The 15,934-nt window shown below is 40.4% G+C and overlaps 1 protein-coding gene across 1 annotated transcript in view; it reads left to right on the top strand.

The window, feature by feature from the left end:
- SLC1A2 (solute carrier family 1 member 2) overlaps window positions 1-15,680 on the top strand; it is a 32,280-nt gene extending 16,600 nt beyond the window's left edge. Inside the window, exons 7-10 of the mRNA XM_074998940.1 lie at window positions 404-598; window positions 4,137-4,271; window positions 11,399-11,630; window positions 15,606-15,680. Of these exons, the coding sequence (XP_074855041.1) occupies window positions 404-598; window positions 4,137-4,271; window positions 11,399-11,630; window positions 15,606-15,680 (637 nt within the window). The remainder of the gene's footprint in view (window positions 1-403; window positions 599-4,136; window positions 4,272-11,398; window positions 11,631-15,605) is intronic.
- Window positions 15,681-15,934: the final 254 nt, after the last annotated feature.

Below are 15,934 nucleotides of genomic sequence, written 5' to 3'. Positions count from 1 at the left end.
TGAAAAAAATCAAGAAATAATACATAAATTGGGGAGAAAGTCCAGATAGCCTCTGTGCAACCAGGAGTTCTGCCTCCCATTAATCCTGAAGTGTGTGTGGATTGAAAAAAGGGTTTATGACCACAGGAGGATTGAATACAAGAAAAACCTGGCAAAGAAGGGTAAAAAATATACTAATGTTGCCAGCTTTCTAGCAATGAGGTACTAAAAGTGTGAATTAAGCACTGTGCTTGTTTTTCCCCAGTATCTTTTGTTTGGTTTCACTCTCTTTAATGCATGTATTGGACTTGAGAAAGGAAATATTCGTAGCAAAATGGCAGTAGTTTTGGTCTTGTTCCATTGTTCCAGAATATTACGTACCACATAACCCTGTCTTTCTCCATTTCTTTGCTCATTCTTTCAGTGCTGGTACATTACCTGTCACTTTCCGTTGTCTTGAAGAAAATTTGGGCATTGATAAACGTGTAACAAGATTTGTCCTGCCAGTTGGAGCAACAATTAACATGGATGGGACTGCCCTTTATGAAGCAGTTGCTGCCATCTTCATAGCACAGATGAATGGAATTGTGCTGGATGGTGGGCAGATAGTCACTGTGAGGTGGGTTCTGGAGGTTTCTGCGAACATTGGTTCTGAAGGCTGTACAGCCTGAAGAGTTAGTGATGGCTTAAAATTCTGAGTAGATTCCTACCTAGTGAAATAATTGTGTGGGCTTTTGCTTTTCACAGTGGTTTTGAATGGATAAGTTTGGTAAGTAACTATGGCCCTGATTCACAGATGCTAAGACCAGAACAGACTAGTGTGATCATCTAATGTGACCTCCACAGGCCATTAGATTTCCCAGAGAAATTCTCCCCTGCCTTGCTTCGTGCGTTGCCATAATTTGTGCATTCAGGTTTAGTGGCAGTGTAAACTCACTTGAGTAGGGATAGAAAAACTTTCTCGTAAAAAGTATCCATATGGTTTATTTGTGTTTTTTCCTCTTACTTAGCCAATTAATAAAAATAATTGCTTTGGTGAAGGTATTTGCAGGCTGCAAGTGGGCAATGGTGATGCAGAGGTATGGGTGCAGTGTAATGTATTGTGGCATAGCACAGACAGGAGAGGGATTTCTTGGGAGCTGCTGTCTGGGAGATGTTCGAGCAGCCCCCTTCCCCTTTAAAACTTGTCATAGGACCATTTTGGTTCTAGCTAGCCTCTTTGACTGGGGAAAGAAGAGTATATGTGCCTCCTGACCACACAGTTAGAATGAATATTGTTGGCACACATAATGGTGCAGCCCTTGAGTTCCAAAAAGCAAGGTTGTTGTCTATTTAGCCTGGTATCCTTTCATCCAACCTTGGCCACTCGGAGGTGTGGCCTCAGTTTGTAAGGGAACTCAGGCTCACCCGCAACTCTCCATTCCAGTCCAGGGCCTTTTATGAAACAATTGAAATCTGCATCTTCCCTAATCTTACTGCTCTCACCCTCTTTCCTCTGCTCACCCTCACCCTCAACTTCCTCTGCTGCTTCCATTCATACTAGACAAGCCCCTCTTTCCAGGGGTCTAGAGGGTCTCAGGGAATCTTGTCTCTTCACCCAGCAGCTTCCTTTTTGTTGCCAGTCTCTTCGCTTTATGTAAGGCCCACATGTTTCCTCACAGGTGAGCTAGATTCCAATTAGTGGCTTTCTTCTAGCCCAAATAGCTCTTCTGTGCATGACACTTAATTGATTGATTGGGCCTGCCTAGCCCTCAGAGGGCTAGTGTGAGAAGTACATGTCCTCACTTAGGGGCACTAAGGATTTCAAGCAGGATTACACTGATGATCATTAAAGGAGACGTAGAGTGCTCCAGCTGGGCCCGCACTGGGGAGTTAGAGAGGAAAACATTTGTGCACTGTGCAGATCAACTCTCCATAGTCCAGGCTGTAGCACAGCAATCCAGCAAAACCCCCATTTAGATGCATCACCACTGGGTTATGTTGAAGAGGCACTACCGAGGCACAGGTCTGGTATGAGCTAGAACATGTCTGTGTGAGGGCAATGAAGACAGCTTACCTTCTAGCTGGAGAATAGGTACCCCAACCAGGCACATCAAAGAAAAGTGATATCAGATAAGTTAAAGGATGAACGTCAGTAAGTCCCAGTTGGTTTATCTTTATCTATTTCTATTTTAATAATTTTTACTAACATTCCTATTATGTCAAATCATTCCATATAGAACTTAGCTGAAATATCAGCTGGAAGTTCAAAAGAAAACACACGTTTGAGGTAGATAAGAATAATTCTGGCATGTTTTACAGTAATCCAATTTAAAGTCATATTTGATCCTGTGACTTTAAAAAAAAAAGGGAGAATGGCAAAGTTACAACTTGCTGCTGAATTCATTTACCATGGAAAACATGACACATGTACCAAGCCTGACATTTTGAATCATAACAGTTCAAACCACACATGAATGATGCCAAGTTTGCCTTTTCCTTGTGTCTCTACTCCACCCACCTTCCTCTTGCTAACCACTTTTCAGGATAAAGAAGTGCCTACACTGGAATTTATTGTGGTGTTTCTTGCCCAACTATATTAGCAGCATACTTTCCAGTTCTTTGCCTCCTGCAGGTTACTTACAAAGGTAAAGTAAGGTTTCAAAGGGGTCTGGCTGCTTCTCTCAAAGGCAGAGGCTGCAAAGTTGGACCTTGAATAATGCACTTTCATTTTTAGAAACAAGAACATTCTTTTTAGAGATGAGTTATTTGCTGCCAGAGGAAATTCAGATTTAGGACTTTTTGGCCACTAGTTCTGGCAAACTTGAACCTGAGTTACTCTTTTTGCTCCCGTAGTAAGGAAAAATAGCTGTGCCTTTATTCAGCTCGCACACCAATTGTACACTGGTACGGCTGACACCCTGGATGTCCTGGAATCCTCCTTGATGTACACTGGCATGAGAGCTGAATGAGACTGACAGAGAGCAATGGGAAAACAGCCATCTCTTTCCCTAATGCAATATGATCGGGTGACATTTGTGTTGTGACACCGATACAGTGTCCAGATGTGGCAATGTCTCTTGTGTCTGCCAAACCCATCTAGCAATGCTGGAGTTAGGTTTGAATGACGCAGAAACAGACCCGGCAGGCTTACTAATTCTCCTTTGATCTTGCTCCCAATATTTATCCTTCGGAGTATTTCTTCTCTATCCCAACAACCAGACCTGGCAAAACCACCTACCCCTTGGAGATGATAATCCTGGAAATGGTAGGCATTAAAATGCTGTGTCCTCACATTAGCACCATAGCTGTAGCCAAACATTTACCCCCACCACACACACCTTTAGTGGAAGCACTTTAAATCTTCATTGGTGAATCCACAGCATCTCAAGTTTAGTAGTCAGTTGCCTGACCTATTTCAGAAAGACAGAACTTCTTTTTGTATTTTTGATTGTTCCTTGGCTCCCTCATGGTCTAATTTATTTTCTGTTCCACAAAGGAATGCCCAGTGTCTCTGAAGTTATAGCCTGTTTTTTTTCAAACTTCCAGCCTTTGGAGCACAGACATTCACTGTATTTGATTTTCACATCTACTAAATGGAGCAAAAAGCAGAGAAGATTTTGGGTTTGCAAAACCTAATTGGCTGAATGTTGGTTTTGCAAGCCAGAACAAGGGTGCTTTTTATCTGGGCTTGGTTTATCGCAAGAGTTTGGAGCATGTGACTGTAGGATACATGGACTTTCACCCATTCCTCTTTGATAGCAACCAGTTCCCCCATTTCATTATCTCACAATGCAAACTGCAAGCTGCATACATAAATATTAATGAACTGTATTAGAAATTCAGCCAAGAGCTTCTGTACTACAGAGAGTCTGCCTGGAAAGTGGAGGCTTTAAACCTCCCTGGAATGGAGGGAAGAAGGCTGAAAATCAAAAGCAGGCTAACAGTGCGAATGTTGCAAATGGCCTTTATTTTTATAGTAGCCTGAACAAACTTCTCAGATACAAACACTCTTAAATGGGAGTTGCTGGATGAACAAAATCCTCAAAACTGTAGGTCTGATCCCATCTCTTGTAGCTGCACAGGCTTATGTTTCCTGGGAAATGACAGTGAAAACCAACCTTTTGTTTTGATTCAGGGACTGCACATTGACAGTCACACCTTCCTTGTTTTTGCAGTCTGACAGCCACCTTAGCAAGTGTTGGAGCCGCCAGTATACCCAGTGCAGGACTGGTCACCATGCTTCTCATCCTCACCGCAGTGGGTCTCCCCACTCAGGACATCAGTCTGTTGGTTGCTGTTGACTGGCTGTTGTAAGTAATAGTGACTTCACGATTCAATATGAAGAGGTCACTGTGGACTGTAACCAATACCGATTTATTTTTTGCTGCTACCTTTCAGTCATAGATCTCAAAGCACTCTATACACTTTGTACAGATGGTATAACTGAGGCACAGATAGGCAAGTGAAGAGGTTTGGCATGGGCTACTTGATTCAGCATTAGAGCAAGAAAAAACAACCTACAGGGCAAATCTAACTACAGCTGAAGTTCATTATAGTTATAATGAAATCAGTTGACTTAAACAATTGACTTCAGTGGAACTATAACAATTTATACCAGCTAAGGACCTGTCCCAAAGAGGCTTGATTCAGATTCCTGCCAAGGCCACTGCATTCACTATACCCATGTAACCTTCCAAGCTGTTGTTCCATGCTACAGATGAATAACTGCTATTGAATTATGTCTGCAGTCCTGAAGTATGTCCATTCTAGCTAGTGTAACTGGAGATATCATTAACAGAAATGCCCAATGCCTTATAAAATCCTTCCGTTCTAGGCAGGCATCACAGGAGAATAATCCACAGACTCTCAGATCCACATCCCTCGGTTTAGGCAAGAGCTAAACAATAAGGAAACAAAAGCAATAACGAATAACTGCTATTGAACTATGTTATTGCTTTTGTTTCCTTATTGTTTACTTCTTGCCTAAACTGAGGGAAGTGGATCTGAGAGTCTGTGGATTATTCTGCTGTGATGCCTGCCTAGAACGGAAGGATTTTATAAGGCATTGAGCATTTGTGTTAATGAGCTCTCCAGTTGCACTCGTTAGAATGCACATACTTCAGGCTACAGTCAACTGATTGAGGTTAGGAAGAAATGTACCCTATTATGATAACGGTTGTCTCATGTTAAGGGAGTCTGATACCTGTCTCTGAAGCATCAGGCCCTTATGGCGACAACTGCAGATCAGATGGACCCCTGGTTGATGCAGCATAGCAGCTTCTATATTCCAAATAGAATCAGGTTTATTCATAAAGTTCTTCTGAGCAAAGACAGGGTTGGATGAATGTCTTAAAGGCATCCACAAATGAAACTAAATGAGAAGGCAAACTAGGAAAAGGAAGGGTATTTCCAGTCAGTTTTTACTTGGAGAGTCTCTAAATCATGACCAGACCTACCTTTCAACCTCATGGTCTTGGGGTTACAACAGTCCTTTCAATGCCATGGCAGATCCCCAACCAAGAGCCATCCACTTGTCCCCCCTTTCTCCCAGAGCTTTCTGTCCCTCACATCTGGGATTTAGAATCCCTATTAATAATTATAACAAATATAATAACACAACCAGAGTTGTCTCTTCAGGTGCATTTTAGATTGGAGGCCTGGACATCTTTCTACCACCTTGCAACAGAGTTCCCAGAGATCTGTTCAGCCCATCAGCATAACTTAGAGCAGTCCCAGGGCTCCTTTGATTGGTGACAGGTCACTAGAAACCTTTACATCAGCCTGAATTGCTGGGCCCCAATGACCTCTGGTCATTGCCTTTCCTGTTCCAGCACACTACTATGCAGATTAAGCTATCAGGTTGCTGGTGGTAATGCTGGGAAAGGAGTATAACACCAGCTAGGCTGGCTTTATACAGCTTCCTGATTTCCCCATGCCAGGGGAATCCCCAGCAGTCCAATTAATGCATCTTCGAGTCTGCCTCGTGGCTCTGGAATTATGAAGAAGGGGCTTAGCAGAATTGAGAATTTGACTTTGAAAGTTTAGCGACTTAGCATAAAGTGCTATTTATCTTATCCATTGGCCCTTGATGCCTTATTCAGAAGTGTTCAAGCTCTCAGTCCAAGCTGTAACTTAGCTCCTGCAGTCACCATTCTGTGATATAGCTGCTAGGCTTGAGATGAGGGATCTTCAGTTACAGCCAGCATATCACCCTGTCTGTGACCCATTATCATCTAAGATCAGCTCACAGCTCCAGCCACAACTTTAGGGGAAAATGAGACAGGAATTTACAGCTGGGGCAAGCAAAGGGAAATAATCATTTAAAAAATATATTGTAATGGTGTGAAATCATATCTCAGAATGGGGAAGCAGGGTGGGGCTCAGCAGGCAGCTGGCTGAGGGAAAAGATAGTATTGTATGGTCTTAAATATATTGGTGAAGTCATGGCTCAAAAGAAGAAAGCAGCATAGGAATTTGCACCTAGAAGTGAGAAGGCAAGAGGAGGTCCGTGTCCGGGTTTTAAATATGTGTTTTCACTGGAGCTCAAAATAGGCCAAGTAGCTAGAGTTTTGCCGCTGGTAGGAGGATGTGTGAATGCAGCATGTGGTTAGGTTGTTTTTTTTAGGGAAGTGTCATTTTAAAATATTCCCCTTGGCAGAAAAGTCCTTCCTACGCTAGCCAACCTCAACGCTGTAATTTGTGAGCAGCTCTGCTCCTCTGGTGGTAGCTACAATGTGGGTGGGGCTTAACCGATTTTTACCTCTGTGTCATCAGCTTTGCTCACCACCAGCGTGTTAAGCAATGTGGGAGTAGCAATGCCTGTGCCACGGAGCTGCACCAGTGGTGAATCCCAATTATGGAGCTTGTGATCATAGACTGGGCCAGAGTCAGGGAAGGACCCTCTGAAAAAAACATTATTCATTCCAAGTGAAAAAACTAGCCTGGAATCTTCTCCTAGACTGGGAGGGCTCTGGGTTTCTTTGGCCTGACGAGCAACCATGGATAAACCATAGTGATAAAATCAGAAGCTAAATCATCAAGGCTAAAGAGAAAGAAAATTAGAAAAAAGGAGGCAAGTTCTGTATATCTTGTCATTCTGACAAAGCTAATAAAACATTCAGGGCCACTTACGCTGGTTTGATGCCAGTGTAACTCCATTAACTTCCATGTGAGATCTATTAACTGACTGGTTGATAAGTATAAATATAAGATATGGATACAGGTTCAGACAATCATACTGAGCCTGATATCTGGAACTTGTCTGGCTGCACATCAACACAGTAGAAGTCTTTTAAGATTAGCAATTGTCATGGCATTTCAGGTACAATTAGAAAAAAGTCTCGGATAAATAGCTCCTCTCATGAGTTTTTTCACTGTTCATAATGAAAGAAAAGATCCTGATTTTATAGGATTAGCCTCATCGGAGGCAGAAATCTCACACCTAACAGCCTTCATGATTTCAGTACACTCAAACCCAAACCTGATTTGATTGGATCTCAGCCTGACTCCCCCTCCTGAAAATGAGGCTTAAAGGGGATCTGGAGCTAACTCAGATCGTTGCCTCTTTGATCCCTCTCTTATAGAGATACTGTACAGAAAAGAGACAAATGCACAAAGAACTTTATCAGCAGTTTTCGAAGCTTTCAAACTTCTCGCAGCCTCTCAGTTTAAAACTAAACAAAACATGCGGGTGACATTTTATAGGAAAGCATTATGTGCCAAGCTGGAATGAATTCAGCATCATTAGTTGTAGCCAAGGGCTGATTACTTTCCAGGTGTGGGGCTGACAAGCTTAACAAATGCCATAACATGGGTCCAGATAGAGAAGTACTTTGCATTGGGTAAACTGCTCAAATTCTGCATCTCAGGCAGACACCTACGTTCAGAAACACAACAGTAAAATTTGCATGCAATCTGATTCTTTTTTATAGCTTGTGTAACGTGAGTCTAGGTTCAAAAGAATTAGGCTCACAGTCCTTGGGAAAGTTGAATTTTGAACGTTATTGCTTAGGTCTGTTTCTAGAATGTAAGCTCAAGTGGAATGAAATATGAAAAACAAAAGTATCTACTTCTCCAAGTGCCAACAAGATGAAAGCAAGCTAAGCATGTCACCTTTTGAATCAGTGTGAGCCTTAAAGAATTTAGTTAATCTCCTGTTTTGGATCCTTTCTAGCATCCTTCCTAATCAGGTAAGTTCCTTGGAAGGGGCAATGCCTTTTTAAATATTAGTGCAAATAATATTAGTACCTACTAACACTTTATGGGCCTGCTTCTCTCACTCATATAGTGGTCTAACTTCACTGCCTTCAAATGCTGTTATCTTTGATTTATACTGGAGTGAGTAGAATACAGAGCCTATGAGCCTGATCCAACTCTCATAAAAGTCAATGGGAGCAGGATCTGATCTTACAAGAGAAATAATGTAAGTATGCGAAATCCTTCCTTCTTCACATGAAAGTATCTTTTTGTCTGATCACTATGGATCCAGCCATCAATCATGTATTGATGATGTTGACCTAAACATTATGAGGTGCTTTGGGTAGTTGGAAAAGTGTTCAGGTTCTCCAACACTCCTTATGATTCCAAAATATCTCAGCAGGAGCCAAGATGACACCCTTTCTCAACTTTACTTTCAGAATTCATGTTTCAGGCTACACCTAAGTCTGTATGCTGGGCGAATAATTTGTTGGGCCAAATTTTCCTCTTACTTCCACTGAGGCAGCCCCATTGACTTCAGTGGGTTCATACCACTGTAGTCAACAACAGCATTTGGTCCATTGTTTTTTAACAGAAGAATGAATGTAACCTTCTCTCTTTACCCTTTCTTCCTCTCTGGGTTCAATCAGCCCAAATGAAATCAATGGGAATCAGTGGAGCTAAGATTTTGTCATTTGTATTTCCATGATATCAATCTAACTCAGTGAATAGTTCCAATGTATTGTGCAGATTCTTACCTGAAGACTTTTAACAGACACAGATTGAGGCATCTAGTCACCGGTTAAATGTAAAATACACTGGAGCTGTATTTGTGCATTTAGTCTCCACCTCCTGTCTGGCATTCTGAACATTCACACTAGAGTGTCATTAATTAATTTTTTCAAGATGTAAGATTATACACTCAACATTATTCAGACATTCTATAGTGGTTTTTTTGGAAGTTTTATGGCAGAATTCAGTGGATTTGACAGGTTTTATTAAATATGAACCTCTGCAAGTAATATTTTCCAAGTCTGCCACTTCTACTAGGCTTAGGATCATACATGCATGAAATGATAATTGTGTAAAATCTTTCATTCAAGCAAAGCAAAACTAGAGAGTTTTCTCATTCTATAATGTTATGTTGTGAGTATTAGTCATACATGAAAAAAATGTTTTTCATCCTTTAGTACTATTTTTGGTAAACATTTTGCAAAAAAGTACCAATTTACTTATGAAATCCCACCACAATTGTCAGACACAATGGTGAAGTGAAAAAGCACTTGTGAAACCAATTCAGTTTGGTTTTGTAAATATTTACACTGAGAATTTTGTCAAAGCACAAAACAAATTTTTGACTCAGTCACATGTAAGTGTATAAAATGGCTAGTAGTAGTTCACTGATTTGCAAATCAGATTTAAACTTTCAGTTCAGAGCTAAGCTTCATTACAGTGCGAATTTAGTACCAGAAATATTAGAAAGATCAGGGAACAAGCTGTGTTGTCAATGGCTGTTTCTAGAAAGGAATTCTATCAGCATGCCATTATACATACTTGTGTAGTACCCAGAGGTACTGAGACCGCATTCTAGGGTGAGTGAAGTCTCTGCTCTACAGCCTGGGCTGGGAGCCAGCAGGCCTTTGGCTCATGTGGTAGACTGCAGGGCTTTAGACCCTATGCTCACCGATTCTATCCCTGGTGCTTGCAACCTGGGTCTGTAGGCATTACCCTTGCTTTTCGTCATTTGTTCACAGTTCATATTGCTCAGTCTTCCTTTCATCCTGGGAATAGACTTCCTATTTACATCAATGTAAAACAAGTGTAAAATGGCACCAGATATGATAGCATTTCACATCTACTTGCACTTAATTTGCACTCACATAAATGTCTACACAGAATGTTCTAATGTGTGCTATAGCCAGGAGTCATGGAATTAGGGAGCTGCACCAGGGTGTTGGACAACTTCCAACTATCCTTGCCCCTGAGCAGGATTCTGGTGTTGGAGAAAATCTAGATCATCTTGTTTTAAATCACCAGCACTGAAAAACACTGCAAAAATGATACTGGAGAAACATAGGGCATCCACTGATTTCCAAATGTCTGCAAGTGCCACCAAATATGTTTCCTTGTAAAGAAGTATGTAGGCTTAATTTAGCATCAACTTAGAACCAGGAGGCTCTTATTACTGGTTCACTGTTTCATCATTTCACAGATTATGATCTATATGTGCTTTGCACATATAGCCAGTGAATACTAGCATATGACAGTGTGAACTGGCACAGTGCCATCCTCGGCGCCGGGCATGTGTCTAGATGGTGTGAGGGGACAGCAAACCTGAAGATTTGACTCCCATAGCAAGATACCTCCTCACCTTCCCATAGTGCTCTCAGTTTGAAGAAAGGGGAGAGGCTATTTATTTGCTTCAGCCGAGAGCTGGAATAAGCCACTAAATCCAAAATCGTTTCCCCTGGTCATGTAAAATAGAATCTAGGGCCTTAATAAATTCAGATTAATGTACTGGTGGTGAGGTGGGAAGAGCATATTGATATGAAATCTCCAACCCAAGAGCCAGACACTTTGCAGATATTGGCAAAATATAGTCATACTGCCACATCAGGGAGCCAGATTTAAGACTATACACATCTGTGTCATGGAAGCCTGTAGAGAGCAAGGATGGGCAACCCTGAATAGCGGATGGGCCACATGAGTGGCTTTTCTTCACTTCAGTGGTCTGCAGCAGCCCATAGCACACTGGAGTTCCACCTGTGGTCCCAAGGCCCCTCCTGATTCCTGGGGGTCCAGCTCTGCGGGGGTTGGGGATGAAGCAGGACTCAGGCGATTTACCCAAAAGCCCTGGGAGGGTGGGGGAAGTGCCCCAGTGCATGAGAGGTCTGTGGGGCAGGGAACAACCAGAGAGTCCGTGGTCCACAGATGGAGCCTCAGTGGGCCACATGCATCCCAGGGACTGCAGGTTGCCTTCCTCTGGTATAGAGTGTCTGTTCAAACAGTCCCCTTGGAATGCACTGCTTTTCAGTCTGTCTTGAAAGCTAAATTCTTTCCACACTAAAGATCCCATAAACTTCCCATAGAGTATAAATAACAGTAGCAGCACCTGCAATATTAGACACTCCTTTCATCCTGTACTTTCCTTTCCCCAGTAGTGAACACCAGCCAACAAGTGGCTTTTTCATGCTCCACACTGATCTGTCATCAAATATCAACCTTGTCTCTCCTTCTGCAGAGATCGTATGAGAACCTCAGTAAATGTTGTGGGAGATTCTTTCGGGGCTGGCATTGTGTATCACCTTTCCAAGGCAGAGCTGGACAACCTTGATGCCCAGCATAAGGGGCATGAAGACATTGAAATGACCAAGACTCAGTCAATTTATGATGACATGAAAAACCATAGGGAAAACAACTCAAACCAATGTGTTTACGCAACTCACAACTCTGTCATAGTAGATGAATGCAAGGTACCTTTCACATTTATGGATATTGAGACTTGTATATAACAGTGCATGCTTTGTTTCACTTCATTTTTTTTAACCTGCATGTATTTTTTTTTAAATTGGTTCACACACGTGATGGTATCTGTAAATCTCAGACATTTTAAATCAGTTTAAGAAGTTACAAAGATTTTTTGCACCCTTCTTAAACAGGGCATTTAAGGTGAAAAATATTGTACAACATTTACATATCAAAAGCTAAGGGGTTGTGCAGCGTATTGTGGAACACTCCAAGGCACAGAGAGAATATGACTGTGTACCAAGTTTCCTTTGTCAACACAGAGCTTATGGCTGCTCAGATGATGGTTAACTGTGAACCAAGTATAGATTTGACAGTCTTCCATAATACGCCATGAAGAGACACATGTGTTAAATGCACTGTATCAGCTGATTGCTACTGCACTCATTCAGCACATGTATGCTTTTCTTTCATCATCATTCTTGGTAGTCATTATAAAAATAAAGACTTTGTAATTTCTATATAATCTTCACTGTAACCAACCTGGATTTTAAACAGAAAAAAAGATGTCCTGATTAAAGTGAAGCGAACTTTGAAACCCAACCAGTTGAATACAAAGCTAGGTTGAGCCATGGGTGTATACATGTTGGCCAGGCAAACAGAGCTAGGTCAGGCCTGAATAAAGTAAAAAGAAAATATTTAATTGAAAAGGGAAAATTCAAAAATGAATTGAAACTTTTTATTCTCCAGTTCCTAGCACCAGATTGTAAATATAATGACCCGCTTAATATTTCCTCTGAACATGTGTAGATTTGATAGTGAGTGAACCACAGTCAGACGTTTACGCACACAAAGAGAGAAAGCTTATGGATTCTCTGGCATCTTTAAATCTCCACAACAAACCTAGAATGTGGACATGGGCCCCATCTTTCATTCATTGTTCCTCCAATAATCCTATTGATAAATCATCCTAGACAATGTTGGGAAAAATTATGGTGTCATTTTCCCTACCCTTAAGCCAAAGATTATTCTTCACAGCACACTTTCAGTGGTTAGTCCTCTGTGGGGTCAGATGACTTATTCAAAAAACATTATGTTCCCTTAAAAAAAAGTTTTGAGTTAAACGAAGCTTTCATTTTGTTTGACCTTTTTTTAGGGGGTTTCTTTGGTAAAGTTCAGCTGAATGATTTCTTTCATTTTGAATAAAAAATCATTTTGGTTTTAGCTTTCTATTTTAGGGGGGTTATTTCCTCCCTTTCTTATCTCTTTCTCTCTTCTGTTTCATTTTACTGGAAAATAAAGAAGAAAGAGGTAAAAAGTAGGACATAGGGGATGAAATAAAATGTGAACAGTGCCGTCAAATGAATTTTATACAATTTTTTTTCTTCTTTGGAATGAAAAAGAAATTTTATGAAAATATTTTTCATTTTCAATGAGATCTTTCGGCGGATTTTTTTTTTTAAAAACCAGTTCTAGACTCGACTGACAGGGTTTCATCACTTCATCAGTTTCACAGTCTGATAAAACTGTTCCTCTTCCTAAAGACGTAGACAGAAACCAATTTGATATTAGGATCACTCCTGGGTTTTTCTTGGTCTGACAATTACTGGCTGATTCTGCTGGATTTAGTGTTCTTAAGAAGCAGCTGAAGATAGACTTTAACACAGGCTGAGTGTAATTTTAAAACAGAATTTGGAACTTGCAAACCTTTAACAGTGTTCAGGATCATTTCTTTTTTTCATTTAGAGGATACAAAGAAGTCATATGTTATAGGCTGTGTTACAATCGCTAAAATGGTTTCAAACACCCTGGGATTTTTGGAAATTTATGTCATCACTTAGAAGTGAGGTTCTAGTGACACTGCTACTATGAACTTTTTAAGGTGGGATTTTTGCTGGATGGATCCATAGAGAAACTGGATTGAGCTACAAAGGTTCCTAATTATAGTAACTCACAGAAGCCAGGAAAACAGGACTGCCTTAATTTGGCATTTCCTTGTGTTCATAATAAAGAAGATTGCTCTTCCCTCTTCTTTCACTCTACAGCACTGAGCTAACCAGGTTTTCCCTTCTTCTAATTTTCTTCTCTCAAAATTTCTTTTAAGGACCTCAAAGGCACTAGTCCATCCCCTCATTATTTTGTCCACCAGTTAGATCTTCTTTCCAGCATACCAGTTTTGGTTGATTATTTTCTGGTCCCACACTGTTGTTGTTTACTAGGCATGAAATTATGGTTACTGAATTATTCCAGTATGCCTTTTTTGTTTGGACACCATTGACTTGTAAGATAACAAAGTTTGACACTTGTCACTGTTGTTTTAAGCTCGCTCTTATTTGTGAGGCGAATTAATACATTCAGTGTATGAGAGGAACCATGATCTAGCAGACTAAGCATAGGACTGGTCTTGGGCAAGTTACTTGTCCAGGGCAATGTCTTCATCTGCCAAATGGGATAATAACACTTAACCTACCTCACCAGGGTGTCGTGAGGATTAGCTGATGTTTGTAAAGCACTTTGAATGTGCAAAGAGCTTTACGGCTGCCAAATGTTTTGGTAATGATGATGTTGTAGTGTGATGTGTAGGCTCTAAATAGCAAGGTCTTGAGCTTGGAGAGAGAGATTTCCTTAACCTGCAGAATTCGCTGGAGGGAAGACAAGTTCGCTGCAACTCTGATCAAAGTATTGAAAACCTAATATATTAACATGTCATCTCTATGTACTTCCTGTAGCATATTCCAGATAATTCAAGTAGTTTATAGTCTTGTACAGCCACTGTAAATTTATAAGTAGGCTATTTTTATGTTTGTGTACAGCCGCTCTTATTACATGATATTTCTTTAATTTTATGATCACATTTCACATTACTTTATGTGGCTTTCCTTTCCAAATCTGCTGTTTATTCTTGTAACTTCATGTGTTTCTCTTCAAAGTATCTATGAAAAAGGTTTGCTTTGTTTTAAACATTGGTGCATTTTTGTAATGTTTCCCTGTCCCAATGCTTCCATACATCTGGTTTACCCTTCATGTGGAATATCAGTCCTGTTTTTAAGTTGTCATATGAAGCTGAGGACAGTAACTTGGAAGGTAAGCTAGGAAAGAACAGGCCATCCATTTAGAACTAGATAAAAGGTTCTTCTGTAACCTATGGGACGATGTAAAGGTCCAGTTCATTTTTTCTCAGTCAAACAAAATACTTTAGCGTGAATCATATGCTTTTCCTGTTAAGGATTTTACATGGGTATTTTTGTAACGACTGGTGAGATGAAACGCAGTGGTGAGCATCTCCCATGAACTGATAAACCGATGTTGGTCTTTCACCATACTTACATTGTAGCATGAACCTTAAAACGCTACAGTGATGTTCTTTGTTGTTCTGTGTATAAAATAGAGTATTTATAAGAATTGTTTGGCCTGATTGCAACTGAACCTTTCACATGTATGAGTAGAAATAGTGGCACAATGAATGATGTTTTACAGCATGTCTGTGGAGCAGCTATTCTGCCATTTTCTTTTCATTTTTGTAATGTGTGTGTATATATGTATCCACATTTATCTATCATTCTGTCTCTTCCACGTTCCTTCATGTCCTCCAGCAGATGTCCTGCAACATAGATGAGTTCAATAGGAAAATTTTTGAGTTCAAGTTAAACTCTTTCTGCAAGTTAGGAAAAATCTGAAAATGACAGGACTCTCTCTCTCTCTCGCTCTCTTTGTCAAAACTAAATAATTTCAAATGATGAAGGGACAATAAAATCCAGAACATTTAGATCATTGTTTACTAATGTTATCTAGCCAGTATTTCAATTAGTCCCTCACACAGCTCTCCACACTTTGGGGACATTGTGAATTAAGAACAAATACATATATATTCACACATGGAGTACGTTAATCCTATAAATATAATGATTCTCCATATAACTCATAACTTTTCTTTTCAAAGTGCCTTGGCCTTTAAGTTAGATGTTAATGATAATTACTTGCAGGTGACACTGGCAACCAATGGCAAATCTGCAGACTTCACTGTTGTTGAGGAAGAGCCTTGGAAACGTGAAAATTAAGGAAAGAGAATCCCATCTCCATCTTTAGTAGGCCCCTGAAGCCCTCTTATGGTAAAAGATAAAGACTAAAGAATATTTCTCTATTTATTTAACATCTAAAGTTTTTGAGTACTTAACTTGAAATTTAGCAAAGATCTCAAAGTCTTTGTAGCTACCGTGTTTTTGCCAAATAGTGATCCATAGCTAGCTGTCTCACTTGTACTGTTTGAATGGATGCAGATGGAGAATACTCTGTGAGTTGAGATGTTCTCATC

This window comes from Carettochelys insculpta, chromosome 6, assembly GCF_033958435.1.
Source record: "Carettochelys insculpta isolate YL-2023 chromosome 6, ASM3395843v1, whole genome shotgun sequence".
Taxonomy (NCBI): domain Eukaryota; kingdom Metazoa; phylum Chordata; order Testudines; family Carettochelyidae; genus Carettochelys; species Carettochelys insculpta.
Note: the sequence above shows the minus strand (reverse complement) of the source record. Positions and strands in the feature narration are given on the sequence as shown.